A 16,999-nucleotide genomic window follows, 5' to 3' on the forward strand; every position below is an offset into this window, starting at 1 on the left:
TTGTTACTTGTTCATAATAGCAAACAATAAAATAATTAATTAATAAACCTGAATATTTATTGTTGTTTTGGAAGATGTTAACAGCATAGAAGCAGCAGCGTATATAGCATATAAGTTAAGAGTATTGATAATAAGAAAATAGCACAAGAACAGAAAAGAGTTTTTTTTTGATAAAATATGATGAAAATAGATTTACTTGATTACGCTCACCTGACTTTGCGGTCACTAAATGCAAATTTCAACCTTATTGTTATGGGGTTACAATACCCCTGGGGTTGCAGGCGTCCATAGTCGTTATTATTATAAATGCTTTGGTTGAAATGCTTTTTAACCCTCGAATTTTTCATAGGTACAGTCACCTGCAATAATATGTTACTCTTCGGCGGCCGCAAATATATGTGACACGCTCTTATGGCTCTACAAATAAGATCTAACATGATCTACCGCAAAACGGCCTTCGGTGTGTAACATATTATTGCAGCTGACTGTACTCGTATTCATTGTTGTATAGGTAGGTATTAATATCTTTTATCCGATCGATTTGCATTTATTTGAAATAAATCACAGTGTTTAGTAATTATATGTTTTATTGAATAAGAGATTATTTAGGTATGTAATGAATACAGGGTGCCTTTTTGAAACACTCATTTTTAGGGTTCCGTAGCCAAATGGCAAAAAACGGAACCCTTATAGATTCGTCATGTCTGTCTGTCTGTCTGTCCGTCTGTCCGTCCGTATGTCACAGCCACTTTTTTCCGAAACTATAAGAACTATACTGTTGAAACTTGGTAAGTAGATGTATTCTGTGAACCGCATTAAGATTTTCACACAAAAATAGAAAAAAAAAATTTTTTTGGGGGTTCCCCATACTTAGAACTGAAACTCATTTTTTTCATCAAACCCATACGTGTGGGGTATCTATGGATAGGTCTTCAAAAATGATATTGAGGTTTCTAACATCATTTTTTTCTAAACTGAATAGTTTGCGCGAGAGACACTTCCAAAGTGGTAAAATGTGTGTGTCCCCCCCCCCTGTAACTTCTAAAATAAGAGAATGATAAAACTAAAAAAAAATATATGATGTACATTACCATGCAAACTTCCACCGAAAATTGGTTTGAACAAGATCTAGTAAGTAGTTTTTTTTTAATACGTCATAAATCCCCTAAATACAGAACCCTTCATGGGCGAGTCCGACTCGCACTTGGCCGCTTTTTCTGGATAATTTTGAATTTCAATTGTCAGGGGTGCCTTGCCTACATTATTTTTTAATACATTTTACAACGACAACAAACAAAAGTTCAAATTCGCCGTATTTTTATTACCCGGGTCGATCGCAACAAAATAGAAAATCATGTTTTTCAAATCTAAGCGTTATTGTAATTTATCTCAAATAACCAAAAAGTCAATCTGACTAGAACTTAAAAACGAATTGAATTATTTTAATATGTCGATTTTTCTTGGTGACCCAGGAGAATTTTTTTTTATCCCATACAAAAAGAGCGTATCCCAATCGCGTATCGGTTTTGGTTTTTACTTATAAGTGTGAAAAACATATTCTACCATATACGAAGGATGTGTGTTTTTTCATGTTTTATGTGTCTTTTTGTACAATAAAGTGTTTTACTGCTACTAATATATCATATTAACGATTAACTAAAAAGGTATTTACATCTAATTTAACTGGTAAATTATTAAAGTCCGCTAAAATTAATATATATTCAAAAAAATATTTGTTAATATGTCCCAAAATCATGGCTCATTTTTTAAGTCTCCTGACTTACCAAACATATCGCAACGAAGGCAAGGGTACAACGCGGCATCGTGAACCTAATAACGTAAGGTTTCAGTTACTTTTTTAGTCTCCGACCATTTTATCCGGGGTACGAAAAGAGGTATTAGATCTATCCTGGGTCTAATATGTTATAAAAACATAGTTTTTTGAAAAATGTTCGTAGGTAGTACACAAAATTTACATTTTCTTTTAAATGTGATTTGGATCATCGTTCTCCCTGGTGACTTTTCTGGTGACCCAAGAGACATCAATTTTATTATGACTCAGGAGACTTTTTTTATATGCACTTTGATTTTTTTGATGCGCTAATTTTGTAATCTAAAATAACTTTAAACTGCTGATATACTTATATCACTTTGCTGATGAGTGGAAGTGGAATTGAAACTTAAATTTATTGTTCTCTCCCTTGACATTTTGGCATACATTTGACATGCTGCAGTGCACTCCTAACGTTAATAAAGACATAATTTTTAGAAAAAGCTTTAGGAAAACTCACTCTTGAGCTTAAAACGATTAAGTCCTTATCATATTATGTTAGATTTTTAGTACAGACCCCAAATCAGTGAAAATGTCTCTTAGCCAACTAAATTTGTCTCTGGGAAAAGTACGATATCCCTAAAAATTGTACGTACATTTCGCATTTTTCTGAAGGAACGGAATTCATAAATTGGGTTATTATTATTTTTTCAGATTATTTGATTGCATTGACATATCACCAAGATAGATAAAACATTTAAGTTACCAGAAGAAAAGCATTTGTGTTCTTTTATACAGTGTGGAAAAAGTAGGTTCGATTCCCGGGCGCGACTAAGCGAATTTAAAAAAAACCACGTGTTGCATTCCGGGAGTGCCGACAGAAGTGAAAACTCAATGACTAGTCCAAAATGTCTGCAGCACTATGTATAATTGACCCATCCTCCTATCTATTGAAAACTTTTGGTTCCGAAATTGCTGGTCAGTGAGCTTGTTTAAAATTCGAAATTCAAATTTATAGCGTTAATTGTTTAAAATTCGAATAGAAATTGTAAAGTTACCTTGCAGACCTCGCATCTAAATATATTTGGTCATGATATTTTGAGTTTTATTCACCAGTACTAGAGTTCACTTTTATTAGCGATTTCATCAAGATGTAGCTTTATTGAATTATATTTGAGTGATATAAAGTTATAATACTGTGAGATCCTCGTATTTCAGCCCGTACAAGATTATAACCTTTTTCATGTAATGTCATTGAGTTTTTCTTTATTGATTTAATAGCCATCTAAATGATTGGCCATCTAAACCTTACGGTCACATGATCGCCTTACGGTGTCTCGAGTTTATCATTTTTTCCCCACCTCAAAAAGTGCCTAGCGCCGCTAAAGAAGTTTTCACTTCAAAAATCTTTGAATGCAGTTGTTTCTTTAAAAAACAATAATGTTTCATTTAAGTAAAATGAGCAAACTTAAGGTTTTAAGGCACTTTCCCTCCAGGGCCCATAATTTTTTTCCACCCGGTAGTAGACAACTATTTTTTTCGACTAAATGAAGTTTTATTAGATAAATCGTTGATCACATGATTCGTTTCACACATCACATCAAATCGTTTGTCATCACAATCAAAATTTGTCAAAAGTAATGAAATTTATGCCAAAAAAACATAAATAAAACATATAAATTCAACACATTTTTTTAATAAAAATCTTTCTCGATGATATAAAAAAGAACATCGACAAATTATGTTCAAAGAATTAATATCAAAACAGATGTCATAATTAGGATTGGCTACTTTAAGAAAGGGACAGAGAGATTTAATCCTCTCGCTCTGCACGTTTTTCTCATTCCTCCTTGTCAAGCCAAAATAAACTATAAAATGATAGTAACACAGTACATTGTAATATTCACTTTTTCCACGGTATCATGTCATTGTAAATTACTTATGTGAAATTGTAGTGGCGTGCGACTTTCAAACCGGAGGTCACGGGTTCGAACCCCGGCCCGTGCAAGTGAGTTTTTGTAAGTAGGGACCTTTTTTTAGTGGTACTTAAATATAATAACTTTTCGTATTATTGAAATAAAATATTTTATTCAAACAAACTTAATAATATAATAATTAAAACGAATAATATCAATTAGTTTTTAATATTTATTCAATTATTTTAAATTATTTGAGCATGAAACATACTAGATTTATTTTTATCATTACAATAGAAAAAAAGCAAAACAAATATTCTTATAGATATTTTATTTTCAAACAAAAATAAAGCAAAAAGTTACGGATAGATTCTGATGGCTAAATACCAAACAGCTACCGATACATTTCAATATCTGTCGAAATTTCCTAACCCGTTGTAACTGACAAAGAGTATAGATTTCGACGTAGCATGACGTAGCCTAGCAAACACGCACACATGCGTAACGTATAGGCCTGTAAGAAGGCACCATCATAGGCTTACCTCCGATTCCGTTACTACTCAATGGAGTTACGACTCAACGTTTATTGGATATTAAAATTTTACGTAATTCGGAGCGCTGCGCGAAGTGACATAGGTCTTACCTCTTTGAGGCACGACGGCCATCTAACATTACTGGCATAAAGGATGCATTTATGACTTTGACGCATGACAGAAAGAGAAACCGAACTGCGTAAAATGGGCGTTTGCTGTTGAATTCATAAAATCAAAAATCGATAATAAATCCATCGGTAAAGGATAATAAGTTAATATTTAGTTCTTTGAAAGTTAAGACGAGATGAAAACCTTTGCTGTAAGGTGGGTTGTGCTGGATATGGATGTGTTTTCTAGTTGCACGAAGCTAAAACCGAAAAATGAACACGTAAGTTTGGATTTATTTTCTATCGAGAAAATTTTAAGCATTCGTGTTTCGACTACTACGAAATCTCTTATCATATAGTCAAGAAACATATATCCGAAAATCACTACTGTTTGTTTCCGGGGCTAGCCACTGCCACCTTTCTAAGATCCTGTTATTTTTCGATGCACGGCCTTAAAACCAAATGGAAAAATATTGAAACGAAGATCTGTAAACCTAATCCCAGCTCGATCGGCGCTGTCCGCGCCGCTGCAAATTGACTTCCGGTGTGGCCGCGCCACTTCCGCCGCCGGAAGCGGCGCCATATTGCCTGTAGCCAACCAAATGGCTTGGTTAATGAAACTACAAAATTCAAGGGAATTTTTCATTTTTGGGACATTTGAGTGAACATTTTTACGAATTTAATTACGAGTATGTATGCGTGGCTCACTCCGCGATTTCGTCGCGTCGCTACAAGTACCTACAAGTACATGCGGCCCACACCAATTTTGGTGTCTCGCCATAGTAGTTGCCGCGCACCGCTACGGAACGGATGCCTGCGCCACCTAGCGGTCATATCTGTCGTAATAAACGCCTTTTGTAAGAGAGTAAATCTTCTGTACCTAGTAGGTACTATTATTTATTCTGTGGTATCGTTAGATATATTTTATTACAAGGGACTCATTAAATAAAATTAATGTTTGCTTAGTAGTGAGAAGGTTAACCTACATAGGTATGTAATTTCGGTTACCTTCAAAGAAATATAACGGAATAGACTCAGATAAAATATTAACATAATCCCCTTGAGTAAGGCTCGTTATAATCATATTTATGAGTACCTAGTAAAATGACTGTCTAGAGATAGAAGTAGAACATTTGGCGTTAAAAGCATTGCAAGCATTGAAAGTGAAAATGATACAACAACATAGTTACGATATACATGAAGGTACAGTACAGTCAAATAATTTAATTTCCTACACATTTTATACTTTGTCCCGTTGACAATAGTATAAGGGCTCCTCGACACGATGGGCCAGCGCCGGCCACTCCAAGGGACGCAGCCATGCGGTAGAAAGAGATAGCAATATCACTTGCTCCCTCTAACGCATAAATGCGTCCCTTGGAGTGGCCGGCGCTGGCCCATCGTGTAGGGGAGCTATAAGTTCTCTGATTTTGATGTTGATTGTCACCGTATCAAAGTACGAAATGGGTAGGAAGTTAAATTATTTTACTGTACCGGTCTACATATGTGACATCACACTGCCATTAAAATTTCATCCAATTACTTATATGTTTTAAACACAAAAACAAGCTTCAAAAACAATCTCTAGACAAATTTTAGAATAAATAGGTAGGTAGGTAGGTATACATTAGTATTTTATACAATCGTGATATAATGGAGAGCTTTTCAGTCGAGGCTGAGTTGCCTAAGTAAGGTACGAGATTGAAAAGCTTTATTATATCACTATTGTATACAATACTTTTTCTACGAGTCAACAAAAAAAATACTTAGTAGAAGAATCATATATGTAGGTCAAAAAACCAAAAGTATACAGCTAAGATGCGCGAGCAGCCGCGATACCTTCATACTCGTACGCGACCCGGCCCCCGCGCCCCGCGAACCCGGCCGGTTGGTCAACGACACCTTCTCGTAACTCATGAGGCCCTGGTACGAGGCCAGGCGAGCTGTGATTGGTCAATTTCATTATAGTTGACTAAACTGTATCGAAATGAATATTATAGTTGAGTTGGGGTCCCATAGTGAAAAAAGTATGCGATTTCACTTTGGTATACGAAGTCTTAATTGAAGCATTGCAGTCAACGAGTAGAAAAACGTATTTACGTTCACCGAAATCGCAAACTAAACTGTACCGAATTGTTAAAAACAACACTCGAGCTCGCAGGCTCCGCAATTTATATGCATCTACAAGTGGTCGACCGTACAATTATTCAAAATGGCTGCCGTGCGCTGTTTCAATTACTTTCATCCTACGAACAAAAATACAGCAACAAAATTCGAATAGTATTTAGCAAAATTCATTCTTAATTAGAATGAGCCAGGTTCCTGAAATGTGCACTAAAACATGGACAGCTGAAGTAAGTTTGAATCGTATTTGTAAAGTAATTAAGTCGAAATTAAAATCAGCTAAGTTTCTTGAAATGTTACGTGAAATTCAACTCTAAAGTAAAGTAGCAGGGTTAATTAAAAAATTTGGTAACTGAATAAGTAGGAAAAGTTTTCGCTTCAAATAATCCTGGAAAATATTGTTGAAGTATTTACTGCTTTAATAAATAGACAGTCGGGGTGTATATTTATAGTTTAAACAACCTTTAGGTTTATAGTTTAATAGTTATTTGTACAACAAGTGATCAAAGTTTGATATTTCTTCGAGTGCTTATTTTGAGTCCCGTGCAAGCGAAAGATTCTATAATAGATTCACGAGCGTAGCGAGTGAATCTAATTTAGAATCTTGAGCGTAGTAAGGGACTCAAAAGCGCACGAGATGTAAATAACTTTGATCTCGTGTAGTACACAACATTTTTCACCTCAGCACAGTGAGAACATACCTATTAGACAACTTGAAAAATGTAATCCTTGTTCATCACTTAATACCTGCACTCATGTTTTCTTAAGATATACAAACAATTAAGTTTAATTACCGCAATGGAACACAAAAACAAAACGTAATAATAAATTCCATTAAAATAATATAGAAATAACAAACATTAACTGACACTTCAAACTTTTTTTTGTAAAAAAAATCTTTGTAAGATACGGTCCGAATTGCGGATACGTACTATTTGTCAACTATGGTAGAAATTCTTAAAAGTAAAATAATTAATTTTGCGTGATGATCTGTGTATTTTTTGAGTTCGTTATTTTAATTGTACAATAAAATACCTAAAATATAGTATTTTATCAGTTTTTATCAAATCTTAAACTTTATTTTTATTTATTAATTATTAAGAATTCATACTCGTACGTGGTTTGGAACGATGCGGTCTGAAGTTTTTCGGGGGTCTATTATAAACCGTGAATATACTGTTGAATGTCGTTTTAACTTTTTTTTGTCTGTTTCTTTTTGCTATCAGTGTGAAAGGGACAGAGATAATAGAACCCAAGTATTTCGAAGTTTTATTAGACCCCGCATGTTGAAATGACATTTGACTATAAAGGTCACTTGAATGTCATTTTGTCTCACTCAGTGAGCAAAATCGCATTTTGCTCACTGTTTTTAAGAATCAAAGTACCCTTGTTCGAGCTGCTGAGGTGAAAACAAACTTTCACTCGCTATGTCTTAGAAGACGTACTTACCTATTCAAACAGCGCCACAAATCAAAAATCGTTCATAGAGTTCGGGACGCCGTTTCGTAGATACTGGCGAAAGCGGTGAGCGGAGTGACATACGTATCTTTCACTACATAGTATAAAACTACGTAAGTCAAATTATGGCTTGCCTGATGGATATGTTTGACGCACCGCCACTGGCGTGATCCTGATAAAATTGAATCATGTCCAAGATGTTTGCACAGACCCCGAGCTCCATTCAAACAGTTTTGGTAATTTTGTTACAGTTTTGCAGTGCATGCATTCGAAATGAAATGAAAGTAGTACGTGAGTTGCGGGCCAGTCACCAACAGACCAATTCAAACGTACACTGATATCAGAATGACATCCAACTGGGGCCCGTTTCTCAAAAGCTTGTAACTCGTAATATAAGCGGATGTCACTTTTTGACAGCTTTTGTTAGAAAGGGACTTCCACTTGTATTACAAATTACAAGCTTTTGAGAAACGGTCTCATTCAATTATTGTGGATTTCACTCGTACTTGTCCGTACATGTCCCTATCTAAATAAGATCATTCAAATATCATACTGATGTCAGTGTACGTTCGAATGGGCCTGCAAGGCGATCGTCAAAGTCGTATCAAAACCAGTTCCAAAGCACAACAAATTGTCAAATTAGAATCGACCTTGGGCCTATTGCATAACATTTTACAACTCATAATACAAGCGGAAGTCTCTTTCTAATAAAAGAGGTGTCGGCTTGTATTATGAGTTGTAAAATGTTATGCAATAGGCCCCTTATCTGACGTAACGCAGCTGCCGCCGTATCGTATAAATACACTACCACTTTCCACACATTAAAACTTTTGTGAATATTTGGGTAGCTGAGGGCCTACCGCGAACGCAAGTGTGACAGGGAGGCAATACGTCGAACGTGGTTCGCGGAAGGCCCTCTGGTTCTAAAACTTATCTGTCGTAATTATTTTGCACGTGTCATATGGCGTTGCCTATAGGAAGTTGGGCATTATTAAACGTGAGCGATCCATCACGAGCTCTCCCAAAGTATTACGAGGGTCACTCCATCATTTTGGAGGTTTTCCTTGAATAAAGGTTCGTATAATTTTACATTCTAATACTTGAGAGTTCCAAGACTTTCAGGGTACTTACATAAACAAAGCTACATGTGAAAGTCGCATCAAAAAAATACAAAGTTCAAAAGTTTATTTGAAACAAATTGATCAGTGGGTGGGGTTAGTACAGTCAGCAGCAGAAGTTGCTAAGCAGGCGAGGTGTTGAAAATTACCTTGAAACGCTCTTATTCTCTTAACAATAAAGTCGCGTCAACACCTCGCCCGCTTAACAACTTCTGCTGCTGACTGTACCTAATCGTTAATCGCCAACGACAGTTGAACGCATCTGTCGTTCCGAGACATTTGTGACTTTCGTTGTCATTGTTAAGGAATTACGATTGTCACCTTGGTCACGCTCCCTGGCTAGCTCATGTTACTTAAAACGGCACCTTTATGTATTAACTGATAAGGTCTATATTTGTTTGTTTCAGATGAAGAGTTGGTGTTCCGCGACCGCTGGGGCGGGCTGACGCTGTTCAACGTACGCAACTTCACCACGAGGCTGCTTATGAACAACTCCACTTTTGTAAGTAATCATAATCATCATAGGCAGGCGGTAGACCCGCAGGGAGGGGGGGCAAGGGCATAACCCCTACCTGGGCCCTGGACTGGGTCTACAATAAATAGGTTTCAATGTTACATTTGCAAAAAAATTTTTAGAATGTGACCAGATGACCATTAACCATAAAGCTGGATCCACCCTTGATCATAGACCATAGGCGAAATGAGGTTTTATGGTCACCTGCGGTGGTAGCACGGCCGCATTTTTATCGCTTGTCACCATGCCTGTCACGTTTTAACAAGTATGTAAGTGCGAAAGTGATGGGCATAATGATAGACGATAAAAATGGAACCACGCTGCGCCCGCAGTGAACAAAGACCCGCATCGGTGTTTTATTTTTATGTATTCTGTGAACCGCATTAAGATTTTCACACAAAAATAGAAAAAAAAAACAAGAAATTTTGGGGGTTCCCCATACAACTGAAACTCTAAAAATTTTTTCATCAAACCCATACGTGTGGGGTATCTATCTATGGATAGGTCTTCAAAAATGATATTGAGGTTTTTAATATCATTTTTTTCTAAACTGAATAGTTTGCGCGAGAGACACTTCCAAAGTGGTAAAATGTGTGTCCCCCCCCCCCTGTAACTTCTAAAATAAGAGAACGATAAAACTAAAAAAAATATATGATATACATTACCATGCAAACTTCAAAATTGGTTTGAACGAGATCTAGTAGGTAAGTAGGGTTTTTTTTTAATACGTCATAAATCCCCTAAATACGGAACCCTTCATGGGCGAGTCCGACTCGCACTTGGCCGGTTTTTTATTCTAAGTTACAAAGCGTTGCTACGCTAATAATTCTAAAGCGTTCAAATACTTTTAGGTATTTTAAGCGCCTTTTAAACTGAGCAACAATTATGATTTGTTCCCAAAAACATTGAAAATCACGCTAAAAGCCCTCGCTTTCCCTCGAATTAGAAAGTTTGCCAGCACGATCCATCAGAAGGAAATTAGAGTATAATGGTGGTTCATTTCGGTACCGAGGGATTGGTCGATGTTTGCATAATCAGCTTAATTTCTCTTGTAATACAGTAAAAGATAAGTTCCTAATCATCTGATTAGGAACTTATCGTGTTACACAAAAGGTAACTTCTGTTTTACACCTTTTGTGTAAAACAGAATTATTTATGATAATTTAAAAAAGGTTTGAGTGGTATTTTATTACTTTTGTAGAATTCATGTTCTCAAACATGTTCAAGCTATTTTGCTACTAGAAATTAGTGCGCAAAAATCGCACGTCTGTCACTAGACTTACGGCATTAGTCATAAACGTCTGCTAAGTTAATCAGCTGATGATCGTCGGTTGTCCCTCTCTATGGCATAACGACAGATAGGGACAATATTTAAGTACGTCACACGAATTTCTAGGTTTTTTGACCCCTCCCCCCACCTTGTCACACTTGGTCACATTTGGCAAACCTCTCCCCCCTAGTGTGACGTCACAATTTTTCTACGAAATCGCCAAATCGAATTAAGTAAGTACCAAAGTATTATTAATATTTTATCAAAATATTTTTGACGATATAAATATTACTAAATTTATAACCCAAAACTGCTTAGGAAAGAAAATTAAACGAATAAAATTCACAAAGGCCACTTTATATGTTCTGTGGTACTGTAATTTGTAATAATGTACTTATGTTGTTTTTTTATTCTCTTGTGTGTCAAATTCCATACTGTCGAATTAGGATACCTAGCCTGTAACGATGGTTGTGTGTATGTAATAAATAAATAAAAAAAAAGCGGCCAAGTGCGAATCGGACTCGCCCATGAAGGGTTCCGTATTTAGGCGATTTATGACGTATAAAAAAACTTACTAGATCTCGTTCAAACCAATTTTCGGTGGAAGTTTACATGGTAATGTACGAGGGCTGTTTGATAAGTACCCGTTTTCCAAATGTATTAATATCACGGGCCGAAAATATGTATACAATCGTTTTAAGCCATTTTTCAGAGGTGGGAAAATTGAAAAAAAAACAGCATTCTTTTGTTTTTTTCTCATTTGACAGCGATTCAGTGAAAGCGTGAACTTAAAATTGTGAAAATGGAGAAAGAGCAGTATCGGTCTGTAATTAGATTCTTGTTTTTGGAAGGAAAAACATGTGATGAAATAAAAGTAAGAATGCAAGCGGTTTACCATGAATGTGCTCCTTCTATGACAACCGTCAGATACTGGTTTCACGAGTTTAAGCGGGGGAGAACAACCGTCTTTGATGAGGATCGCCCAGGCCGCCCAATTGAGGTGACTACAGACGATATGGTTAAGAAAATTGAAAATATCGTTTTAGCCGACCGCCGAATTGAACTTCGAGAAATCGTTGATGCTGTAAATGTTCCAATCGAGCGGGTACAAAACATATTAGAAGAAAAATTGAGTATGAAGACAGTATCGGCGAGGTGGGTGCCGCGTTTACTCACGGAGGAGCAAAAACGGAACCGACTGACTACTTCGGAGCAGTGTTTGGCCGTGTTCAAACGTAACCCGAAGGAGTTTCTGCGTCGTTTCGTGACCGTAGACGAAACGTGGGTCACCACTACCCCCCGGAAATGAAAGGGCAGTCGAAGCAGTGGATTTTACCGGGTGAACCTGCGCGAAAGATAGCAAAAATCGTTCCATCGGCTGGAAAGGTCATGGCGACCGTTTTTTGGGATTCGCAGGGTATTATACATATTGAGTATTGAGTTCTTAGAAAAGGGGAAAACGATAACAGGGCAGTACTATGCCAATTTATTGGATGAATTTGACGCTGGGTTGAAGGACAAACGACCCCATTTAAAAAATAAAAAAGTACTGTCTCATCACGACAACGCACCAGCTCATTCGTCTAGAGTTGTGATGGCTAAATTAACACAATTACGCTACGCCCTATTGCCTTACCCCCCGTATTCTCCAGATTTGACCCCATGCGATTTATTTTTGTTTCCCAACCTGAAAAAATGGCTCGGTGGTAAGCGATTTGGATCAAATGACGAAGTCATTGCCGCCACAGAGGCCTATTTTAATGACTTTCCGAAATCATACTTTTTGGATGGTTTATTGAAGCTTGAATATAGGTGGAACAAGTGTATAGAGTTAAAAGGAGACTATGAAGAAAAATAAATGCATATAAACAAAAACAACTGATTATTTTTTTCATAAACGGGTACTTATCAAACAGCCCTCGTACATCATATATTTTTTTTAGTTTTATCATTCTCTTATTTTAGAAGTTACAGGGGGGGGACACACATTTTACCACTTTGGAAGTGTCTCTCGCGCAAACTATTCAGTTTAGAAAAAAATTATATTAGAAACCTCAACCCACCAAAAACATTTTCATGTAAAATGTTGCCAAGACGAAACCATAAGGCTCGCACTGACAAAAAGTTATCAGATCTCTTGTAGAGCCAAGCTTCTAACTCTACAAGCCCTAACTTCACAAACTCTACACCTTAGTCAAAATATGTGGCTTGACCGTTTCGCTACTGTCACATAGACGTAAGGTGAAAAATGTATTCACTATTCATTATTTTTTATAATACAATAGTTCTTGGAGTAACGAAACGGCCAAGCCACATATTTTGACTAAGGTGTAGAGTTTGTGAAGTGGACAGACGGACAGACAGACAGACAGACATGACGAATCTATAAGGGTTCCGTTTTTTGCCATTTGGCTACGGAACCCTAATAAAAACGATTATCGTTTTAAAAACTTGTTATTTAAATGTACAGATAAAATAATTTAAATAAATTTTCGGTTACTGATGAAGTTAAAGTGACGTCACAAAGTTTGTGTCTCCCCCCTCCCCCATGTCACAATATGTCACATTTTCTTGACCCCCTCCCTCCCCCTAAACGTGTGATGTAATTAATGGATGACCCCTGTCGCTATTTATAAGATTTTCTTGGTAATCACCAGTGCAACTCTAGTAAGTCTATGTCTAAAAGTCTGTAAAAGAGTGCTCCAATAATAGTCTTCGTACAATACAAACGGCAGCCATCGGTAAACTGTCGGGGCGAAATTGAAAAGCCTTGTCCATTTCTGAGGCCGGTGAAGGAGAAAGATAGACGGATCAGGGGCCGAAAATCGAAAATAACAACAATACGAACATTTCAGAGGGATATTTAAAATTTTGATGTTAGTGGTTGGTATATTTAGAATGTGTTTATGATGTAAATAGAATGTGAATGGTTTGATGTCCAAGTGGGAAGAGATTTGAAGAAATCCAACTGTAATCTTACGACGAGTCTTTTGCCTGTATCATTATAAAAATAATTTGAGCCCACGTCCCACTGCTGGGCACAGGCCTCCTCTCAGCGGCGCGAGAGGGCTTGGGCTATAGTCCCCACGCTAGCCCAATGCGAATTGGGGACTGTATTTATCATTATGATAATAAATTTCTGTCGTGTGATCAATCAGGTGATTAAATATTTTGTTTTATAGTTTAAGTCGGGTTTTCTTTTTTATAAGTTAGATTTATTGTTTACAAATATTCACTCTCTTTCCTATTAATACGAGTACCAAAATCAATACATTAAAACGGACTAGAAATATTTCGGGATTTTTTGAACACACATCTTTTTAACACCTTACAGAACACAATCGTGTAGACCTTATTGGAATTGACGTGAGCCGATGAGAAGTATGAGAACCCATTCGATCGACAGTAAACATCCAATAAGATCATTCCTGAACGAATGGTATCGCCTTAGCATTGAACGGAACGTTTATCTTACGAATGGGAAGGCTGACAGTCACACCGGAGACGCAAGACATCTCTAAAAATATGCACTCCTATATTTCGTGGCATTTTATTCTACTTCTTTCTTAAATGTAAATTGTCTCGTTTGTATGTGTATTTATGAATAAAACAAAACGATTCAACTCCATTCTAAACAGTATTCTAAAAGATTTATATAAATTCAATGAAACACGAAATCTATTCGGCCAACATGAGGAAACAACTCAAAATTTTCATCTAATTACTTTGCCACGCTAGTGAATAAAAAACAACTTTCTCGCCAGTTTGTGAAGTATAAAGAAAGTCTTTACGAGCTGGTGTGGTGAAAATGTAATTGTTGCCTAAATTGGATTAATTTAAAAAAGGAAAAGGCTGTGTAGCACAGACACAGTTCAAAGTACAGAACCAGTCGTTTCGTTAGTACAAAATTAAATTATAAAGTTTTTGTTTGGCGTTTGTGTACAAGGCGCTAACAACGGACGCAAAAACATTTATGAGAACAATTCAACCTTAATGCAGTTTGCACTCGCCTAGTTCTTATTAGTATGGCCTTAAGGCAGATTTTAGCGAATCCCAGGGCTTTTGTGAAATTTAATAGCAAATTGTTTAGATCAGCGTCACAGCGGGTGCACGTAGTCCACGCACGTGACTTTTAGTTGAATCCGGTACAGTCAGTTCATGGTAGGATAATATCAAGGTTTAGGTTTTTATCTTGTAATTTATCTTGTAAGTTAATAAAATAAAATAAATATTTTGAGCGATCATCAACTCATATTTAGCTGCGGCCAACTCGCGTATGTTGATAATGACAGTTCAGTAATTTCAGTATCATATTGGAAACAGATCTAATAACTCGAATGGGCCTGTTATATGCGATCGTATGACGCTCCAATAAGAATGTCTCCTGTGCGCTACGATTACTACGCCGTAGCAGGCGGAATAGTCAAGGAGACGATCGCTTGTGCTTCGCCATCGAATCGCTTTGTGTCTCTATCACTCTTCTATATTAGTGCAACAGTGACAGTTGCGTTTCGATCGCTACGTAGCGTTAGCGATTGCCATGTTGTCTACGGGGCCAGATATTTTTTTTCGCTACAAAACGGAAACTCTTCGTATTATTACTTACCTAATATTAACAGCGACTTCAAACATTAGTTGCTAGCGCATATAAACGGGATAATATTTAGACACCGGTTTTAATTTTTTTTAAGATATAAAGTAATCTATTTTTTTATCAATGTAAGGCCAATGACGTAAATGTGAAAAGGTTTTTACAGTGAGTCAGGAATCAAGTTGTTCGATAGTATCTAGAGGTACAGTCGGCAATGAATAAGTAAGTTAAAAAATTTCGCCTGGGACAGTTATGTATTCGTTTTTGACACGACTAAACGGTATTTTAACCACCAAGATTTTCATGTTCCTTCTAAACCTTTTTATATTGGTCCAATAAGGGTCCAACTTGCCTTTTAATATCGCAACTTAACCGAATGTTTCGTGCATTAGATTTATACCCCGAGGCAATTCTTCAGGAAAAACGGTAAAAAACAAGACAAATCGCCGGCAGCCGGTGCCAAGCTAAACTTTGCAAGGGAAATTGGGTCCTATTACCGGAATATTGGGGGTAGATTGGCATGTTTGGGGGAGGTGTTTTTATGGCGCGCTGACACGCTGTCAGAAATGTATAAAATGGAGGAGTTATTGTTTGTTGGTGAATTATTGTGCTTTTTTCGATGGCTTGGCGTGAAGGGCGCTCGTATTTTTGCTGTATTTTCTGTGTTGCATGTTATCCACGCTTGAAATACTTATGGACTAAATTTATTTATTTAGTTTTACTCCATTCTTTATTACATATGTATGGTCTACTAACTTCAGTCCACGACTTTGCCTGCGTGGAATGATAGTTTGCGGAACTTAACTTCATTCAAATCAGTTCAGCAGTTTAATCTTGTAAAGACTGTAAAGGTAATAGACAGACAGACCGACTGACAGATGACTTAGCGACTGACTTATAATATTAACAGGTCAGTTTAAGTACACAAAATGTATTAACTTGACCAGCTATGATCGTCTTTCTTTGACACCAATAGGTAATACGACACCACTAAATATGTATAATAAAACCACTTTCAAAAAGAAAATTACCTTTATGTATACTTTATATATTTAGATTGTGTTCCGCAATGTTGTTAAAATTGAATCTTGAATGAAAGCAGAACGAATTGTGCAAATAAAACACTCCGTCTCCAGCCTCGACCGAGTTCAGAAACAATAGCATTTCCTTGCATTCATTCTCTTCCTTTGATCCATGCCAATATTGAAAAGAAATCTTGTTTAAAAACGAGCACAATATATACAAATGACATACAAGAACTTGTAAATGTCAAAAGATACAACGGAGTTTAAAGTGCCAATACAAAACGGAATACAAAGTTGCGTTCTTGCTGTCGTAAATGCGTCACTTTGGGTGACCTATCTCAGATACCTACATATGTTTACTTTGTGCCTTGTCAACTTTGTAACTTTTGTTTAGCAACGTATCTAAAGTTAGAAGTAACACTACTAGTCCTTGTTGCGAACGCAACCTTTATATTTTTATAAAATCTCAACACCTATATTCCTAATGCAGTAGCTAAACGCGGCCGTCGGGCTCGGCTAGTATTCGGAAGCTTTTTCTTAAGCACCAATTGGAGCGCTCCACAAACTTTGTA

The 16,999-nt window shown here is 36.7% G+C and overlaps 1 protein-coding gene across 3 annotated transcripts in view; it reads left to right on the forward strand.

Annotated features, from left to right (window-relative positions):
* The window catches only part of LOC134657798 (inactive dipeptidyl peptidase 10), a 407,506-nt gene that overhangs the window by 363,682 nt on the left and 26,825 nt on the right, over window positions 1-16,999 (forward strand). For all 3 annotated transcript variants that reach the window (XM_063513352.1, XM_063513353.1, XM_063513351.1), the window contains exon 3: window positions 9,435-9,529. In XM_063513352.1, the coding sequence (XP_063369422.1) occupies window positions 9,435-9,529 (95 nt within the window). The remainder of the gene's footprint in view (window positions 1-9,434; window positions 9,530-16,999) is intronic.

Source organism: Cydia amplana, chromosome 21, assembly GCF_948474715.1.
Source record: "Cydia amplana chromosome 21, ilCydAmpl1.1, whole genome shotgun sequence".
Classification (NCBI taxonomy): Eukaryota; Metazoa; Arthropoda; class Insecta; order Lepidoptera; family Tortricidae; genus Cydia; species Cydia amplana.